Below are 18,678 nucleotides of genomic sequence, written 5' to 3'. Positions count from 1 at the left end.
ATTATTATTATTATTGTTATCATCATTATCATCTCCAAGGACAGATGATGAACCTGAGACTTTAAAAAATTAGATAACTTATTTCAGTTCACCCAGGTCATAAGTGACAAGCCTAGGATTCATACCCAGGCCATTTAACTCTGAAGTTCAGGCTCTTAACCACTATTCCCTGATTGATTTAAGAATTAATTAAAATAATGTAAAGTGCCTGCCACATTGTAGGTACGCAATACATAGTAGCTATCTATTTGTCTCAACTATAATGATAATTACGGTTATTAACATATTGGATGTGAGTGGAGGGATATGTTTTAGAATCCTATCAGTAGATCTCTGAGACGTTGTGTTTCCTGGTACAATGGATATCAGTCTACAAGTATGACTGATGTCAAAATCAACTGTAACCCACTCATTAATAGAAAAAAACATGCTTGGTAAGTATTGATGCAAACTGTGACTTGTGTCCATTCTGAAACCAAGGAGACAAGTTTGCCCTTTGACAATTGTACTCGATGGCAACGGACATTCTCATTGTTTCCTTCCCCTGTTTCCTTCTTAGTATGGAAACCTAACTCTCCCTGAAGATACAGCCATTGGAACTGTCATCTTAACCATCCAGGCCACCGATGCTGATGAACCATATACGGGAAGTTCTAAAATCCTGTACCGAATTACACAGGGAGACAGTGAGGAATATTTGGAGATTGAAACAGATCCCGAAACCAATACTGGATATGTCAAGGTTAAAAAGGTAAATAGCACATTGAATGGAATTTGTCTTTTTCAAAGGTTAATTTACTTAGGACCATTCAAGGACCTATAAGCAGAGGTGACATATTAGCAGTGACCTCTCAGGTGTGTGATGGACTCCTGGAACACTCTCAGTCATTCCTGTCCACCCAAAAGACAGAAGGCAGGATTCTTGTTCTGGGTCTGTCACTAACTGACCAAGTAGCCTTTGCAGAGTGAGGTAGGATTGACAAATAAAATATATAAACTACAAGATAGAGAATTTTTCAGTATAAGTATGTCCCATGAAATACTTGGGACATACTTATACTAAAAAATTGCTTGTTGTTTACCTGCAATTCCAATATAACCAGTTGTTCTATATTTTTATTTGCTAAATCTTGGGCAAGGTGGTGCTCCAGGCTTTATTTCTCTCTTTGCAAATGTGGGGTATTAGACTAGATGAACCCTGTGAGCCCTTTAGGCTGCTAGACTCTTTATTCTAATGGGCCAGCCATTGACTCCTCTTTAATAATGACTGGAAATTGGTAGGTCTCCTTTAATAGACAAGTTTTAATAAACAAGTTTACTCTTTCATGGCTTCTTCCCTGCCTACCCCTTACTTTCATCTTTTGTGGTATTGCTACGTCCACTGGCTCTTGCTTCGTCTCTCCCTTTGTAAGGACTGGGTAGTCTAGAGCCAAAATCTTGATTACCATGATACTTGCTTTTTAATAGAGGGTCTTCCCATCCTTCCCTCAGTCTAATCCCATCCCCTACTGTGTACAGCTGAAGTTTGACCCTTTCCTCCATGGCTGCCTCATTTATGCTTTAGAGCATGTAAACCGTTTACCAGATGACTCAATAGGAAGCAGCGCTTGTCATCCAATGTAGTTAGAATTAAAAGGGGTCAGAGTTACAGCAATCGAGACTTTGCAGACATGGTTGAATGCTGAAGGTTTGTAGGGCAGTGTGTTGGAGGCTGCAAAAGAAAGCTCTGGAGGAAAGTTTTGACCCAGAATAAAGGAAAGCTAAAGTAGAGGCTAAAAATGAAGACAGAATAATTTCACAGAAAATAGATAGAAGCACAGGGAGAAATGTGCTAATGCTGACGGAAGCCCTGAGGCAGAATCTCAGAATTCTGATACCATTATGACTATATAACCTACTTCTGACAAAGGGCCTCACTGAGTTTTAGCTGCGAGGTTTTTGTGTGGACCTACTCAAGACATTAGTATTTTGTGTGAGTCTGACATTTGGAAAAGGTGCCATAACATCTTCCCCCTCTATTCATGGCTGCCTACATGGAGACAAAGAACCCAGAAGGAAAGGCTAATTTTCAGAGTTTGCAGTGGGTGGTCCAGGCAACATACGTGATCTTTTTGCAGGAGGTAGGGGCAGATAGCTTCTATTCTCCCACAGGCCCAGAGCTCTCTAGGCATCTAAGAGAAGATAAAGCCCTGTCTATCTCAGTATGAATGAGTCCCACATGTCAGTAATTTTTCATGATGGCTTGTTGTGAATCAAGTTAATTGGACCATTTGTGGCTAAAGGGCACCTATAGGGAAAAATTGGTAACCTTGATGATTAGCGGTAGGTAAGGGCTGTAAGTATCCTCCCACATGCTCTTGACACGAGGAGGTATGTTACAGTAGAGCAGGCCTCTGGCCAAAATCTTTGTCACATCCTTATTTTGTTTGTGGTTATATTCCAAGTGTCCAGAATATCACCTGGCACATAGTGGAGGTTCAATAAACATTAGTTGCGTTGAATAAATAATTGAATTCTGTGCCATGTACAATTAATGACAAGCTGGGACAAAAACCAACGTCCAACTTGTGCTTTAGGCTTGTGACGTCACAGCTCTCTGTCCCTCAGGCACTGTGGGCACAGTGCTCTAGTGACAGGATTCATCTGACTGTCCACAGAAAAGGTGTTGATACACACAACAGAACTGGCGTCCTGGAACTATGAAGGCTATAAGCTGCTGGACTAGCCAGATGCCACACTCTTGTTCATTTAATGACCAAGAGATATACTATATTGTTAACCAAACTGCATGTCTTGAATACTACTAATATCACAAAACCTCTCTGTAGGATCACTTTGCTAATTAACAAACCTTCTAGGGCAGCTTGAGATAGTGTGAGCTCAAAGCCTGTAGTAGCTGCCTCTGGAGTGTGGATCTCTGATTAGGATCTGTCAAATGCTAAGTGACAGCCAGCCCAGAGGTGTGGATTCTTGATGAGGATACACTAGATGTTAGCCAACTGCCCCAAGGATGTGTGTACTCACACTGACAGATGTATGTATTCATACAGTTTTCAGTATTTTAAATAAATTAGACTCTATTATGTGGTTTTTCGCATGTAGCTTAGCCTTACTTCTAATTCCCTCCCCATTAAGCCATCCTTTGCTTCTGAACCATTGTGATGATCATTTTTTAAAAATTTAAAATCCCAATGTAGACTACTTTTTTTTTTTTTTTTGCGGTACGCGGGCCTCTCACTGTTGTGGCCTCTCCCGTTGTGGAGCACAGGCTCCGGATGCGCAGGCTCAGCGGCCATGGCTAACGGGCCTAGCCGCACCGCAGCATGTGGGATCTTCCCAGACTGGGACACGAACCCGTGTTCCCTGCATCAGCAGGCGGACTCTCAACCACTGCGCCACCAGGGAAGCCCCAGACTACATTTTTTTTTTTTTAACATCTTTATTGGAGTATAATTGCTTTACAATGGTGTGTTAGTTTCTGCTTTACAACAAAATGAATCAGTTATATATATACATATGTTCCCATATCTCTTCCCTCTTGCGTCTCCCTCCCTCCCACCCTCCTTATCCCACCCCTCCAGGCGATCACAAAGCACCGAGCTGATCTCCCTGTGCTATGCAGCTGCTTCCCACTAGCTATCTACCTTACATTTGGTAGTGTATATATGTCCATGCCTCTCTCTCGCTTTGTCCCAGCTTACCCTTCCCCTTCCCCATATCCCCAAGTCCATTCTCTAGTAGGTCTAGAGTCCTTATTCCTCTCTTACCCCTAGCCTCTTCATGACATTTTTTCCCCTTAAATTCCATATATATGTGTTAGCATACGGTATTTGTCTCTCTCTTTCTGACTTACTTCACTCTGTATGACAGACTCTAGGTCTATCCACCTCATTACAAATAGTTCAATTTCATTTCTTTTTATGGCTGAGTAATATTCCATTGTATTTCCTAATATTTTCTTCTTTTTTTTAAACATCTTTATTAGAGTATAATTGCTTTACATTATTGTGTTATTTGCTTCTGTATAACAAAGTGAAACAGCTCTACATATACATATATCCCCATATCCCCTCCCTCCGGCGTCTTCCTCCCACCCGCGCTATCCCACCCCCTAGGTGGTCCCAAGGCACCAAGCTGATCTCCCTGTGCTATGCAGCTGCTTCCCACTAGCTATCTATTTTACATTTGGTAGTGTATATATGTCCATGCCACTCTCTCACTTTGTCCCAGCTTACCCTTCCACTCCCCATGTCCTCAAGTCCATACTCTACTTCTGTGTCTTTATTCCTGTCCTGCCCCTAGGTTCTTCAGAACTATTGGGTTTTTTCTTTTAGATTCCATATATATGTGTTAGCATATGGTATTTGTTTTTCTCTTTCTGACTTACTTCACTCTGTATGACAGACTCTAGGTCCATCCACCTCACTACAAATAACTCAATTTCATTTATTTTTATGGCTGAGTAATATTCCATTGTATATATGTGCCACATCTTCTTTATCCATTCATCTGTTGATGGATTTAGGTTGCTCCCATGTCTTGGCTATTGTAAATAGAGCTGCAATGAACATTGTGGCATATGACTCTTTTTGAATGATGGTTTTCTCAGGGTATATGCCCAGTAGTGGGATTGCTGGGTCATATGGTAGTTCTATTTTTAGTTTTTTAAGAAACCTCTATACTGTTCTCCGTAGTGGCTATATCAATTTACATTCCCACCAACAGTGCAAGAGGGTTCTCTTTTCTCCACACCCTCTCCAGCATTTACTGTTTGTAGATTTTTTGATGATGGCCATTCTGACCCAGGTCAGGTGATACCTCATTGTAGTTTTGATTTGCATTTGTCTAATGATTAGTGATGTTGAGCATCTTTTCATGTGTTTGTTGGCAGTCTGTATATCTTTTTTGAAGAAATATCTATTTAGGTCTTCTGCCCATTTTTGGATTGGGTTGTTTGTTTTTTTGCTATTGAGTTGCATGAGCTGCTTGTATACTTTGGAGATTAATCCTTTGTCACTAGTTTCATTTGCAAATATTTTCTCCCATTCTGAGGGTTGTCTTTTCGTCTTGTTTATGGTTTCCTTTGCTGTGCAAAAGCTTTGAAGCTTCATTAGGTCCCATTTCTTTATTTATTTTTTTTATTTCCATTTCTCTAGGAGGTGGGTCAAAAAGGATCTTGCTGTGATTTATGTCATAGAGTGTTCTGCCTATGTTTTCCTCTAAGAGTTTTATAGTGTCTTGCCTTACATATAGGTCTTTAATCCGTTTTGAGCTTATTTTTGTGAATGGTGTTAGGGAATGTTCTAATTTCATTCTTTTACATGTAACTGTCCAGTTTTCCCAGCACCACTTATTGAAGAGGCTGTCCTTTCTCCACTGTACATTCCTGCCTCTTTATCAAAAATTAGGTGACCATAGGTGCATGGGTTTATCTCTGGGCTTTCTATCCTGTTCCATTGATCTATATTTCTGCCAGTACCATATTGTCTTGATTACTGTAGCTTTGTAGTATAGTCTGTAGTTGGGGAGCCTGATTCCTCCAGCTCCGTTTTTCTTTCTTAAGATTGCTTTTGCTACTTGGGGTCTTTTGTGTTTCCATACAAATTGTGAAATTTTTTGTTCTAGTTCTGTGAAAAATGCCATTGGTAGTTTGGTAGGGATTGCATTGAATCTGTAGATTCCTTTGGGTAGTAGAGTCATTTTCACAATATTGATTCTTCCAATCCAAGAACATGGTATATCTCTCCAACTGTTTGTGTCGTCTTTAATTTCTTTCATCAGTGTCTTATAGTTTTCTGCATACAGGTCTTTTGACTCCTTAGGTAGGTTTATTCCTAGATATTTTATTCTTTTTGCTGAAATGGTAAATGGGAGTGTTTCCTTAATTTCTCTTTCAGATTTTTCATCATTAGTGTATAAGAATGAAAGAGATATCTGTGCATTAATTTTGTATCCTGCTACTATACCAAATTCATTGATTAGCTCTAGTAGTTTTCTGGTAGCATCTTTAGGATTCTCTATGTATAGTATCATGTCATCTGCAAACAGTGACAGTTTTATTCCTTCTTTTCCAATTTGGATTCCTTTTATTTCTTTTTCTTCTCTGACTGCTATGGCTAAAACTTCCAAAACTATGTTGAATAATAATGGTGAGAGTGGACAACCTTGTCTTTTTCCTGATCTTAGTGGAAATGGTTTTGGTTTTTCACCATTGAGACCGATGTTGGTTGTGGGTTTGTCACATATGGCCTTTTTGATGTGGAGGTAAGTTCCCTCTATGCCTACTTTCTGGAGGGTTTTTATCATAAATGGGTGTTGAATTTTGTCAAAAGCTTTTTCTGCATCTATTGAGATTATCATATTGTTTTCATCCTTCAATTTGTTAATATAGTGTATCACATTGATTGATTTGCATATATTTAAGAATCCTTGCATTCCTGGGATAAACCCCACTTGATCATGGTGTATGATCCTTTTAATGTGCTGTTGGATTCTGTTTGCTAGTATTTTGTTGAGGATTTTTGCATCTATGTTCTTCAGTGATATTGGCCTGTAGTTTTTTGTTTTTTGTAACATCTTTGTCTTGTTTTGGTATCAGGATGATGGTGGCCTCGTAGAAAGAATTTGAGAGTATTCCTCCCTCTGCTATATTTTGGGAGAGTTTGAGAAGGATAGGTGTTAGCTCTTCTCTAAATGTTTGATAGAATTCACCTGTGAATCAATCGGGTCCTGGCATTTTGTTTGATGGAGATTTTTAATCACAGTTTCAATTTCAGTGCTTGTGATGTGTCTGTTCATATTTTCAATTTCTTCCTGTCTCAGTCTCTGAAGGTTGTGCTTTTCTAAGAATTTGTCCATTTTATTGGCATATAGTTGCTTGTAGTAATCTTTCATGATCCTTTGTATTTCTGCAGTGTCTCTTATTACTTCTCCTTTTTCATTTCTAAGTCTGTTGATTTCAGTCTTCTCCTTTTTCTTCTTGATGAGTTTGGCTAATGGTTTATCAATTTTGTTTATCTTCTCAGAGAACCAGCTTTTAGTTTTATTGATCTTTGCTATCATTTCCTTCATTTCTTTTTCATGTATTTCTGATCTGATCTTTATGATTTCTCTCAAAAAAAACTTAGGGTTTTTTGTTGTTATTGTTGTTCTTTCTCTAATTGCTATAGATGTAAGGTTACATTGCTTTTTGAGATTTTTCTTGTTTCTTGAGGTAGGATTGTAGTGCTATAAACTTCCCTCTTAGAAATGCTTTTGCTCTATCCCATAGGTTTTGGGCCATTGAGTATTAATTGTCATTTGTTTCTAGGTATTTTTTGATTTCCTCTTTGATTTCTTGAGTGACCTCTTGTTTATTTAGTAGTGTGTTGTTGAGCTTCCTTTTGTTTGTATTTTTTACAGTTTTTTTTTCCTGTAATTGATATCTAGTCTCATAGTGTTGTGGTCAGAAAAGATAATTGATACGATTTCAATTTTCTTAAATTTACCAAGGCTTGATTTGTGACCCAAGATGTGATCTATCCTGGAGAATGTTCCATGAGCACTTGATAAGAAAGTGTATTCTGGGCTTCCCTGGTGGCGCAGTGGTTGAGAGTCCGCCTGCTGATGCAGGGGACACGGGTTCGTGCCCCGGTGTGGGAGGATCCCACATGCCGCGGAGTGGCTGGGCCCGTGAGCCATGGCCACTGAGCCTGCGCGTCCGGAGCCTGTTGCTCCGCAACGGGAGAGGCCACAACAGTGAGAGGCCCGCGTACCGCAAAAAAAAAAAAAAAGAAAGTGTATTCTGTTGTTTTTGGATGGAATATCCTATAAATATCAATTAAGTCCATCTTGTTTAATGTATCATTTAAAGCTTGTGTTTCCTTATTTATTTTCATTTTGGATTATCTGTCCATTGGTGAAAGTGAGGTGTTAAATTCTCACCTCACTGCGTGAGAACCTCACGAAAGAAGAAAGTGTTACTGTCACTTTCCCCTTTTGCCTTATGTACTGAGGTGCTCCTATGTTGGGTGCATCAAGATTTACAATTGTTATATCTTCTTCTTGGATTGATCCCTTGATCATTATGTAGTGTTCTTCTTTGTCTCTTGTAATAGTCTTTATTTTAAAGTCTGTTTTGTCTGATATGAGAATTGCTACTCCAGCTTTCTTTTGATTTCCATTTACATGGAATATCTTTTTCCATCCCCTCACTTTCAGTCTGTATATGTCCCTAGGTTTGAAATGAGTCTCTTGTAGACAGCATATATATGGGTCTTGTTTTTATATCCACTCAGCCAGTCTATGTCTTTTGGTTGGAGCTTTTAATCCATTTACGTTTAAGGGAATTATTGATATGTATGTTCCTATTACCATTTTCTTAATTGTTTTGTGTTTGTTATTGTAGGTCTTTTCCTTCTCTTGTGTTTCCTGCCTAGAGAAGTTTCTTTAGCATTTGTTGTAAGGCTGGTTTGGTGGTGCTGAATTCTCTTAGCTTTTGCTTGTCTGTAAATGTTTTAATTTGTCAGTGAATCTGAATGAGATTCTTGCTGGGTAGAGTAATCTTGGTTGTAGGTTTTCCCCTTTCATCACTTTAAATATGTCCTGTCACTCCCTTTTGGCTGCAGAGTTTCTGCTGAAAGATCAGCTGTTAACCTTATGGGGATTCCCTTGTATGTTATTTGTTGCTTTTCTCTTGCTTCTTTTAATATTTTTTCTTTGTATTTAATTTTTGTTAGTTTGATTAATATGTGTCTTGGCATGTTTCTCCTTGGATTTATCCTGTATGGGACTCTCTGTGCTTCCTGGACTTGATTGACTATTTCCTTTCCCATATTAGGGAACTTTTCAACTATAATCTCTTTAAATATTTTCTCATTCCCTTTCTTTTTCTCTTCTTCTTTTGGGTCCCCTATAATTCTAATGTTGGTGCATTTAATGTTCTCCCAGAGGTCTCTGAGACTGTCCTCCACTCTTTTCATTCTTTTTTCTTTATTCTGCTCTGCAGTAGTTATTTCCACTATTTTATCTTCCAGGTCACTTATCCATTCTTCTGCCTCAGTTATTCTGCTATTGTTTCCTTCTAGAGAATTTTTAACTTCATTTATTGTGGTGTTTATCATTGTTTGCTCTTTAGTTCTTCTAGGTCCTTGTTAAAGGTTTCTTTATTTTCTCCATTCTGTTTCCATGGTTTTGGATCATCTTTGCTATCATTACTCTGAATTCTTTTTCAGGTAGACTGCCTATTTCCTCTTCGTTTGTTTGGTCTGGTGGGTTTTTACCTTGCTCCTTCATTTGTTGCATATTTCTCTGTCTTCTCATTTTGCTTAACTTACTGTGTTTGGGGTCTCCTTTTCACAGGCAGGTTTGTAGTTCCTGTTGTTTTTGGTGTCTGCCCCCAGTGGGTAAGATTAGTTCAGTGGGTTGTGTAAGCTTCCTGGTGGAGGTGACTGGTGCCTGTGTTGTGGTGGATGAGGCTGGATCTTGTTTTTCTGTTGGGCAGGACCACGTCCAGTGGTGTATTTTGGGGTGTCTGTGAACTTATTATGATTTTAGGCAAACTCTCTGCTAATGGGTGGACTTGTGTTCCTGTCTTGCTAGTTGTTCTGTAGTGGGTTTCCAGCACTGGGGCTTGCTGGTCATTGAGTGGAGCTGGGTCTTAGCATTGAGATGGAGATCTCTGGGAGAGCTCTTGCTGATTGATATTATGTGGGGCCAGGAGGTCTCTGGTGGCCCAATGTCCTGAACTCAGCTCTCCCACCTCAGAGGCTCAGGCCTGACACTTGGCCAGAGCACTAAGACCCTGTCAGCCACACAGCTCAGAAAAAAAAGGGAGAAAAAAGAGAAAGAAAGAAAAATAAATAAAATTATTAAACTAAAAAATTTTTTTAATTATTAAAAAAAATTTTTAAAAAGAAGAGAGCAGCCAAATCAATAAACAAATCCACCCATGATAACAAGTGCTAAAAACTGAACTAAGATAACCATATAAATCAGAGACTAGTCAGTCGCATACAACAAACCCAAAGTCTACAGTTGCTCCCAAAGGCCACCACCTCAATTTTGGGATGATTCATTGTCTATTCAGGTATTCCACAGATGCAGGGTACATCAAGTTGATTATGGAGATTTAATCTGCTGCTCCTGAGGCTGCACAGAGAAATTTCCCTTTCTCTTCTTTGTTTGCACAGCTCCTGGGGTTCAGCTTTGGATTTGGACCCGCCTCTGCATGTAGGTCATCCTCTGGTGTCTGTTCTTCGCCCAGACAGAAGGGGGTTAAAGGAGCTGTTGAATAGGGGGCTGTGGCTCACTCAGGCCGGGGGTAGGGAGAGGTATGGAATTCAGGGAGAGCCTATGGTGGCAGAGGCCAGTGTGACATAGCAACAGCCCAAGGCGCACCATGTGTTCTAACGGGGAAGTTGTCCCTGGATCACAGGACCCTGGCAGTGGTGGGCTGCATAGGGTCCTGGTAGGGGAGGTGTGGATAGGGACCTGTGCTTGCACACAGGCTTCTTGGTGGCTGCAGCAGCAGCAGCAGCCTTAACGTCTCATGCCCGTCTCTGGGGTCTTCGCTGATAGCCATGGCTCGTGCCCTTCTCTGAAGCTTGTTTAGACGGTGCTGTGAATCCCTTCTCCTCCTGCACCCCAAAACAATGGTCTCTTGCCTCTTAGGCAGGTCCAGACTTTTTCCCGAACTCCCTCCCGGCTAGGCATGGTGCACTAACCCCTTCAGGCTGTGTTCACGTCGCCAACCCCAGTCCTCTCCCTGGGATCCAACCTCCAAAGCCCCAGCCTCAGCTCCCAGCCCCTGCCCGCCCCGGCGGGTGAGCAGACAAGCCTCTTGGGCTAGTGAGTGCTGGTCGGCACTGATCCTCTATGCGACAATCTCTCCGCTTTGCCCTCTTCAACCCCGTTGCTGTGCACTTCTCTGTGGCTCTGAAGCTTCCCCCTCTCCGCCACCCACAGTCTCCACCTGCGAAGGGGCTTCCTAGTGTGTGGAAACCTTTCCTCCTTCACAGCTCCCTCCCACTGGTGCAGGTACCGTCCCTATCCTTTTGTCTCTGTTTTTTCCTTTTTTCTTTTACCCTACCCAGGTACATGGGAGTTTCTTGCCTTTTGGGAGGTCTGAGGTCTTCTGCCAGCGTTCAGTAGGTGTTCTGTAGGAGGTGTTCCACGTGTAGATGTATTTCTGGTGTATCTGTGGGGAGGAAGGTGATCTCCACATCTTACTCTTCCGCCATCTTGAAGCTCCTCTCCCTGATATTTTCTTAATCACAATTCTATCAGCACCTGTTCATCTGAATTACAAATGTCCTAACAGCAAGTAAAATTCACCGAGGAGTGCACACTCCACAACTGAAGCCCCTTGTGCTTCATGAATCACTTCTGCACACGCTCCTTTTCTTCTCACGCCAACTCTGAGGGAGGCAGAAATAGCCCCACTGTACAGATGAGGTTCAGGCCCACAGCAAGATACAGTCAGTCCTCCAGGGATGGCAGAGTTGCGAACTTGACCCCAGGCTTCTGACTCCCTTCAGGAAATGATTTCTGTTGGGGCCTGGCATTGCCATTTACTAGCTCTGCGACCTTGACCGAATGTTGTAAACTCAGACCTCAGTTTTCTGATCTGAAACATTGGTGAAATGGCAGCACCTTCTTGATAAGGACATTGGAGGATTCAGTGTGAAAATACATATATAGCTCTTAACACAGCCCCCAGCAGGTAGCAGTCAATTTAATAAATGTCCAGCATTATCTTAATTCTAATTAATTAGACTGAAGGCAGAAGCCAGGATTCTGCCTGTGGGTAGATGTGTTTTCGCTTCTGGCCAAGGGGAACAAACTTGTCTAATCCAAGAGTCAAATGGTGCCCACTGGGGACTGCTGACTCAGCCTCTCTATGGGAGGACCTGGAAATCAGTAATTTTAGTGCCCTGCAAAGTGTTTCTCCTTTACTCTTGCATTACTACCACACTTCACTTTTGATACCAGGTTTGTGTGTTTTCCACACATCAAGCCATTATCCAACACCAGGTCGATGTCCTACAATTTAACTCAGTTCTGACACTGTCTGCCTGGAGATAGCATCAGACCCCACAGGTTAAGGGCTCAGTCCCACAAGACTCCCCCGCACCCCACTTCAAAAGTCAATTGCAAGTCCTAGGTTGTCACCTGTATTTCTGACTGACTGGCTATGAATCCCATGACTCTCTCCTTGGGTTGGATCATTTGCTAGAACAGCTCACAGAGCTCAGGGAAACATATTTACCAATTTTTATTTAATAAAAGATATGATAAGGGATATAGAAGAGCAGCCAGATGAGGAGATACATAGGGCGAAGTCTGGGAGGGCCCCAAGAGTAGGTGCTTCTGTCCCATGGAGTTAGGGTGTGTATCCACTTTCCCAGCACATGGATGTGTTCACTAACCCACAAGCTCTCTGAAGGCCTTACTTTGGGGATTTTTACTGAGGCTTCATCATGTAGACATGATTGATCATTAACTCAATCTCCAGCCCCTCTCCCCTTCCAGGGGCGGGGAGTGGGGTGGGTGTGGGGCTGAAAGTTCCAAGCTTCTAATCATGGCTTGGTCTTTCTGGTAACCAGCCCCCATCCTGAAACCATCCAAGGAGCCACCAAGAGTCACCTCATTAGAATAAAAGGCACTCCTATCATCCAGGAAATTCCAAGGGATTTAGGAGCTCAGTGTCAGGAACCAGGGGCACAGACCAATATATACATTTTTTATTGTTTCACTTGCCCCAAGTGATGCTTAGGATTAAGCAAGTTTTAGAAGTGCTGTCCTCTCTCTGTTTACTGCTGCCCCAAGCTCTCACCTGTTGTGTGGTAGATCATCATATCCTTGGGACCAAGCAGGTGTCAGGAGCCAGGAAGGCTATTTCTTTGAGCCCAGCCTGGCTCATCAATAACTCTCCTGGCACCCCCTTTCTTGAAATTCAGGGGTTTGTTTTGGCTTTAATTTTTTATACAAATTTTGTCACTTCCTCATTATGGCTGATTCTTTTTCATTCTTAGTACGTGACTTATTTTTAACCAGCAAGGGTATCATCTGGAAGACTAATGTGCACTTTTTCCTCATCACTGATGATTGGTGTAAATGTTAAATATCCCCAGTCTCAATTCCTTTCCTTCGGCACTTTATCTCTGCTTCCAGGTGGAATCTAAATCAGGGGGTTTGACCTTTTGAGCAGTTGTATGCAGAAGAGCGATTGTGGCATGAGCATATGTTTTCAGCTTACCTGAGGAATAAGTTGCCCAGATGGGCCCGAGGTAATCCCAAGAGGCCGTGAGGGTCTCTTGACCTGGCTTTGCAGGCCTGCCATGTCATGAAAGACAGTATATGTGGTTTGACAAGGCTCGTCCTTGATTCAACTCTGCTGATTATCATTGGCAAATTTAGCATCGTCCATTTCTAATTTTATCCCTGGAAAACTTGGTTCAGTGTTTTTCCTGGTGTGAAAGTTAAGCAGACTGATTGATGGCAGGCTGATTCTTCCATTCAGTAAGTGTTTCAGGAGTACTGACACCCTCTCCTAGGAGGGTGACTCCCAAGAGACTGACACTGGTCTCCCTGCCCAGGTCAGATGAATTCAAATCCATCCCTCCCATGGCTGCTCCCAGAGTTAACTTTCTACAACACAAATCCCTGCCCTTGTCAGTCTTGCACTCACCACCTCTCTCTGCTCATCAAGGATAAAGTCCCAACGTCTTAGCTTGATGTGTATCTTCTCTGTCATCTCTCTCTTCTCTCAGCTTCACATGTTCTGTTCTGGTAACACAGGCTGCTCCACCTCTGCAGATATACCATCTCATTTCTTTACCCCTCACCTCTGGTGACCACATGAAGGGATGGAAAAGCCAGGGAGGGGACTTAGGACCTGATGGTAAGAACGGGGGGTGTGCATCCTCTGCCTGAGCACATAGAATGATGTGCTGCCTGTCTGAGCTTGGCTGTGGCTGGACCCACAAGGAGCAGAGTGCGGTGTCCTTTATCCATGCAGCAGGCTTGCTCTGGGGGCCGCTGCCTTCCTGCTCCATCAACCAGACCTTCTCAGTTTGACACCCCTGCCCTTATCCCCTGAGATGATGAATGGGTCCCTGGGAGTCAGATGCTCCAGCTTGCACACACCTCCTCACAACCCCCCAGGGGAGCGGCCCTTTCAGACCATGTGGTAGTGATCAACAGGTCATCATGGGGTTGTGCCCTGTGGGCAGTGGGTGCTTACCTCTATGAAAAACCTCATTTTTACATCGTAGCTAGCTTACAAAATTTTATATCCTGTATTTTAACAAAAGTCAATTGATTCTTATTTTCTATCTCAAATGACCTTAAGTCTTCATACTTAATTCTTTCTCTTCCATATGGGCAAACTTTCTATTATACTTTCTTTTGAACTAGAAATTGGGTTGTGATGTTGTGTGTGTTTGTGTGTACGTGGAGGAGAGGGTTTCTAGAGAGTGGGGATTTTCTCCAGAATCTCTTTCCCACTGGAGTCTGCAAGGGCTTGAGAAGGACCAAGACCTTCTCATTTTTATCTATCCTAATGGATATACTATGGGCACTGCATGTCAGGGAAGTGATGAGAAGCAAAGGAGAATATAACACAATTCCTCTCCTCAGAGAGCTCATGGTCAATAAGGATCTAGAATATATAACCAAACAATTAGAATCCTGAGTTAAGTGTGATGAGATTACAGAGGACATGGAGCTCACCCATTTGGGGATAGAGAGGAAGGTCCAGGGAAGCCAATATGGTGAGGACAGCATTGAGCCAATTTTTGACTGAGTGGGAGAATTTTTTCAGATGTTGGGGAAGGGCAGGCCAAGCTAATGCAATCACGTGTCAATTTTTCTCTTCGTGAAAGGATACTACCATTTTTGTTTAACTGAGGAGAAACTGATATAAACTCAAGTTAAAGAGCTGACAGCTCACCAGGAGATCCTGTGTCCTCCAGGCCTGGAAGAGTGAATAAAACAGTGCAGTTCCCATAATCTATAATGTGCCTTTTGGGCTTTACTTTGGTTCCTTCATCTTTTTGAGGTCATGGGTACCTTTGAGACTCTGACAAAAGCTACATATCCTCCCCCTACCAAAAGATTCACATATGAACATATGTATTGTTAAACAACAAAAATTCAATTGAGTAAATTTAAGGATCAAATTGGCTTTATTAAATACTTCATAAATCAAGTGTCATCCGACTTAGCAAATAGAAAGAAGCTACACCAAGCTGTAGAAAAGAAAAGATTTTTTAAAGGTAGAAAGGGGGCGGACAAAGGAAATTATTAGCAAAGAATGCATTGTTTCAGACAAGGTTGCCCCCCTAAGGGGAACAAAAGGGCCTATGGGGTGGATTACCTCACTAGTGCTGACCAGATAATTCAAGACTGACTGGTTAAAGGTTGCATTCCTGGAGCAGGGATTGAAACTGCAATAGGTTAGTTATTAAGTTTTGATTTGCTTACATGGGGTTTAGCACAAGTGACTCCGTTTTGGGCCTGCCGTTTCTTTTTAACAATTTTCCCCTTTTGATCAGACTCTCAGCTTATCTGAGAGATGTGATCAAAATGTAAGGCATTAAATGCCACTATCACATACCTCTCTGTAGTTCTCCCAGCTTCCGTTGATCCTCTGTGTGGTACTCACAGGTCATAATGTTTTTTTGCTTAATCTCTGTGATAGTCACAGGCATCAGCTTCAGGTTCACAATTTTTAAGTTGGTCATTCGCTTTGTCTCTTTTCTGATGTTCTAGTCTTAGGGAGACTTGATAGTTAGCAGTTGTGAGCATGCATTTAATGCTTTTTTTTTGCAGTACACGGATCTCTCACTGTTGTGGCCTCTCCCATTGCAGAGCATAGGCTCTGGATGCGCAGGCTCAGCAGCTATGGCTCACGGGTCCAGCCGCTCCGCGGCATGTGGGATCTTCCCGGACCAGGGCACGATCCCGTGTCCCCTGCATCGGCAGGCGGACTCTCAACCACTGTGCCACCAGAGAAGCCCTGCATTTAATGCTTTTGAGAGAATACAGCACATGAGGGAGAGTACTCTGATTCTAACAAGCAGGATAATTCCCAATGTCTGGAGTGCACTTTGGAGCCATGGTCCCCAAGACCCAAACCAATCAAATCAAATAAGTCAAAGAAAGACTCCATGGCAGAAGTCACTCTTTTAAGCCAAGAGGAGTGGCTTGCTCAGTGATCTTATGGAACTGAATTTCAGCTTCCCCAGAAGTGTTACTCCAGGTGCAGCAGGTGGTATTGGCCACAGTGCAGACACCTCCTTGCTCAGCTAAAAGAGAATCAAGGGCTATATTATTATCAAGAACAACTTGGGCCAGAAAGCCTAAAGATTTTTTTGTTGGACAGCTATTGCTCTAACAGAGGATTTTTCAATATGTTTCAATATTTTCAAGAGTTAAGGAAACGTTCCTGATCTAGTCTCATTGACATATACTCTTTTTTTTTCCCTCTCATTTACATATATTCTTAACTGGGGAAGTATGGCCCTGCTAAAGGAAGTGAATCCTGAGTCATGAATACCTCTTGATAATTCCTTTCTAACTCAATGATGTAAATCCAGGGGAGTCAACCAATGAGGTGTCTCAGTTTGTTTGTGAACATTTAGGGGAACAGTTAGATAACCTAAGAGACATTGCCTGATATGTACCAGCTGTCTAGGTACATAAGAAGAATGACAACCACCACAGACAAAGATAAATCCTGTCGGGACACAAATCACTTCCACCAAGGTGGCACTGTTAATAGGTTCACTCGCAGGGATAGTTGCATTTGCCTGTTCAAGCTAGATGTCAGTTAGGTTTTCTCCTAGCCTGAAATAGTAGTTGTTTTAAATTTCAGAGGTTACCTCCCTTAGCAGTGGTCTGGAAGATACAGATGATGGTGTTACCTTTCCAGGCCAACGCCAGAGTAAAAGAAAGGGAAAGAAAAAAAAAAGTTTCTTGTTGTTCAGTTGAAGTACGAAGTCTTGATGTGGTGTCTTGGAAGGAAGCATCTACCTCAGTGTCATCTACTTCTCTTCCCAGTCAATTTGATTTGGAGATTTCCAGCATTTGTATAAGACCAGATGTCAGGTGGAGTCTTCTTCAGCTGTGAGATGTGTATCCAAGCTTTAAGACCCTGAAGTTTGGCTGCCATCTGGGTAGTGAGGAGGACCTGGTATAGTCCCGTGCAAGGAGATTCAAGGGCAGTGTTTGTTCTTAGTGATTCCAATTCAGAAGGGTGGGAGAAAACTGGAAACATTCGTTTGGAAAGTTGTAGCCAGATATTTGAGGAAAGTAGAAAAATTCAGGATCCAGTCCAGTTTACAGGTATATAACAAATCCTTAAAGATAATTAGCAGAATTAGAATCTAATATAGATAAAGGTACAAACATAATTTATTAAGCAGTTAATAAATTTAAGTAGTTATTCCTGCTGTTTTTAAAAAATCTTTTTAAGGATAATCCTACTAAAACTTAATTTGTTTGCATTAAATTTGCCTTGATTATTTACATAAGTGCAGCAAGAATAGTGATTGACTATACAAGCTCTTTTTAAGATTGCTTTGCTGGAACCTTGGAAGCAAGGTACTCTCTGAGTCTATGTACATCTCTCTCAAATGTGACAATTCAGTCCAAGCCTTGGTAATATGGTCAATGTTTCCAGTTGTGTTCCATTACAGGAGAACAGATTCTTATTGAACTTATGTGAATGACCACCTATATTGCCATGAAAAGAATACATTAAGAGTTTCTAAATTCTGGAGAGATCATGTAGAAAAAAATGTCATTTTTGTTTACAAAGGTATAGTGTATCAATTGCTGTAAGTCATAGATTGCTTAAGTGAAAAGATTTCTTTAAATCTGGAAAACCAAAGCATTAAGGAACCAGCAGTGTTTTAAAAGTCATACAAATTATAATCAATCATCCTCCTCATTTTATTTAATCCAATGTAATTAATACTTGCTCTGTTTGAATCTAGTTTTTCCACTAGCTCTGGAAATTCTTACTCAGTTTAGTTTTATGATCTTAAAATGGCGCAGTGGTTGGGAGTCCGCCTGCCGATGCAGGGGACGCGGGTTCGTGCCCCGGTCCAGGAAGATCCCACATGTCACGGAGCGGCTGGGCCCATGAGCCATGGCCGCTGAGCCTGCGCGTCAGAAACCTGTATTCTAGAATACCTGTCAGAGTCCTTTTTATGGATTTCTCTGAAGATGAAGCAATTTTGTAGGAACGTTTTCGCAAAAGCATCAGAATAAAAAAATTAACTATCTGTAAATGACAAAATCCTTAAAATGCCCATTATTAAAGATCTGATGAGAATTCATTATAATGGAATTGACAAGGAAATTTGGTTATTTTTGTAATATGTAATGTTTAAGATAATAATTACAATTATGACTGATAACATCATACCAAGAAATAATAGATTTCCAGGAATTTTATCCCATTTCTGTAACACTTATAACATGTATCTATACAAATATAACATAAAGAAGGCTCAGTATTACTTGTTTGATGATTTTTCCCATGTAATTTAACATATCAAATAAGCCTAATTAGTGTAACATCTCTCTTTTTATAAGGAGAAAGAAGAAATCTTTTCTGATTTTTCCAAAGGCCCTATGGAAAATCCCAAAGTTATTTCCAGGTCAAAAAGACTTCACTTAGAATTTGAT

The 18,678-nt window shown here is 41.4% G+C and overlaps 1 protein-coding gene across 1 annotated transcript in view; it reads left to right on the top strand.

The window, feature by feature from the left end:
• CDH17 (cadherin 17) overlaps positions 1-18,678 on the top strand; it is a 98,690-nt gene that overhangs the window by 59,490 nt on the left and 20,522 nt on the right. Inside the window, exon 12 of the mRNA XM_065895095.1 lies at positions 560-751. Coding sequence (XP_065751167.1) covers positions 560-751 — 192 coding nt within the window. The remainder of the gene's footprint in view (positions 1-559; positions 752-18,678) is intronic.

Source organism: Phocoena phocoena, chromosome 17 (genome assembly GCF_963924675.1).
Source record: "Phocoena phocoena chromosome 17, mPhoPho1.1, whole genome shotgun sequence".
In the NCBI taxonomy this organism is placed as follows: Eukaryota; Metazoa; Chordata; class Mammalia; order Artiodactyla; family Phocoenidae; genus Phocoena; species Phocoena phocoena.
The sequence above is the reverse complement of the archived record's forward strand: the minus strand, read 5'-3'. Positions and strand labels throughout refer to the sequence as shown.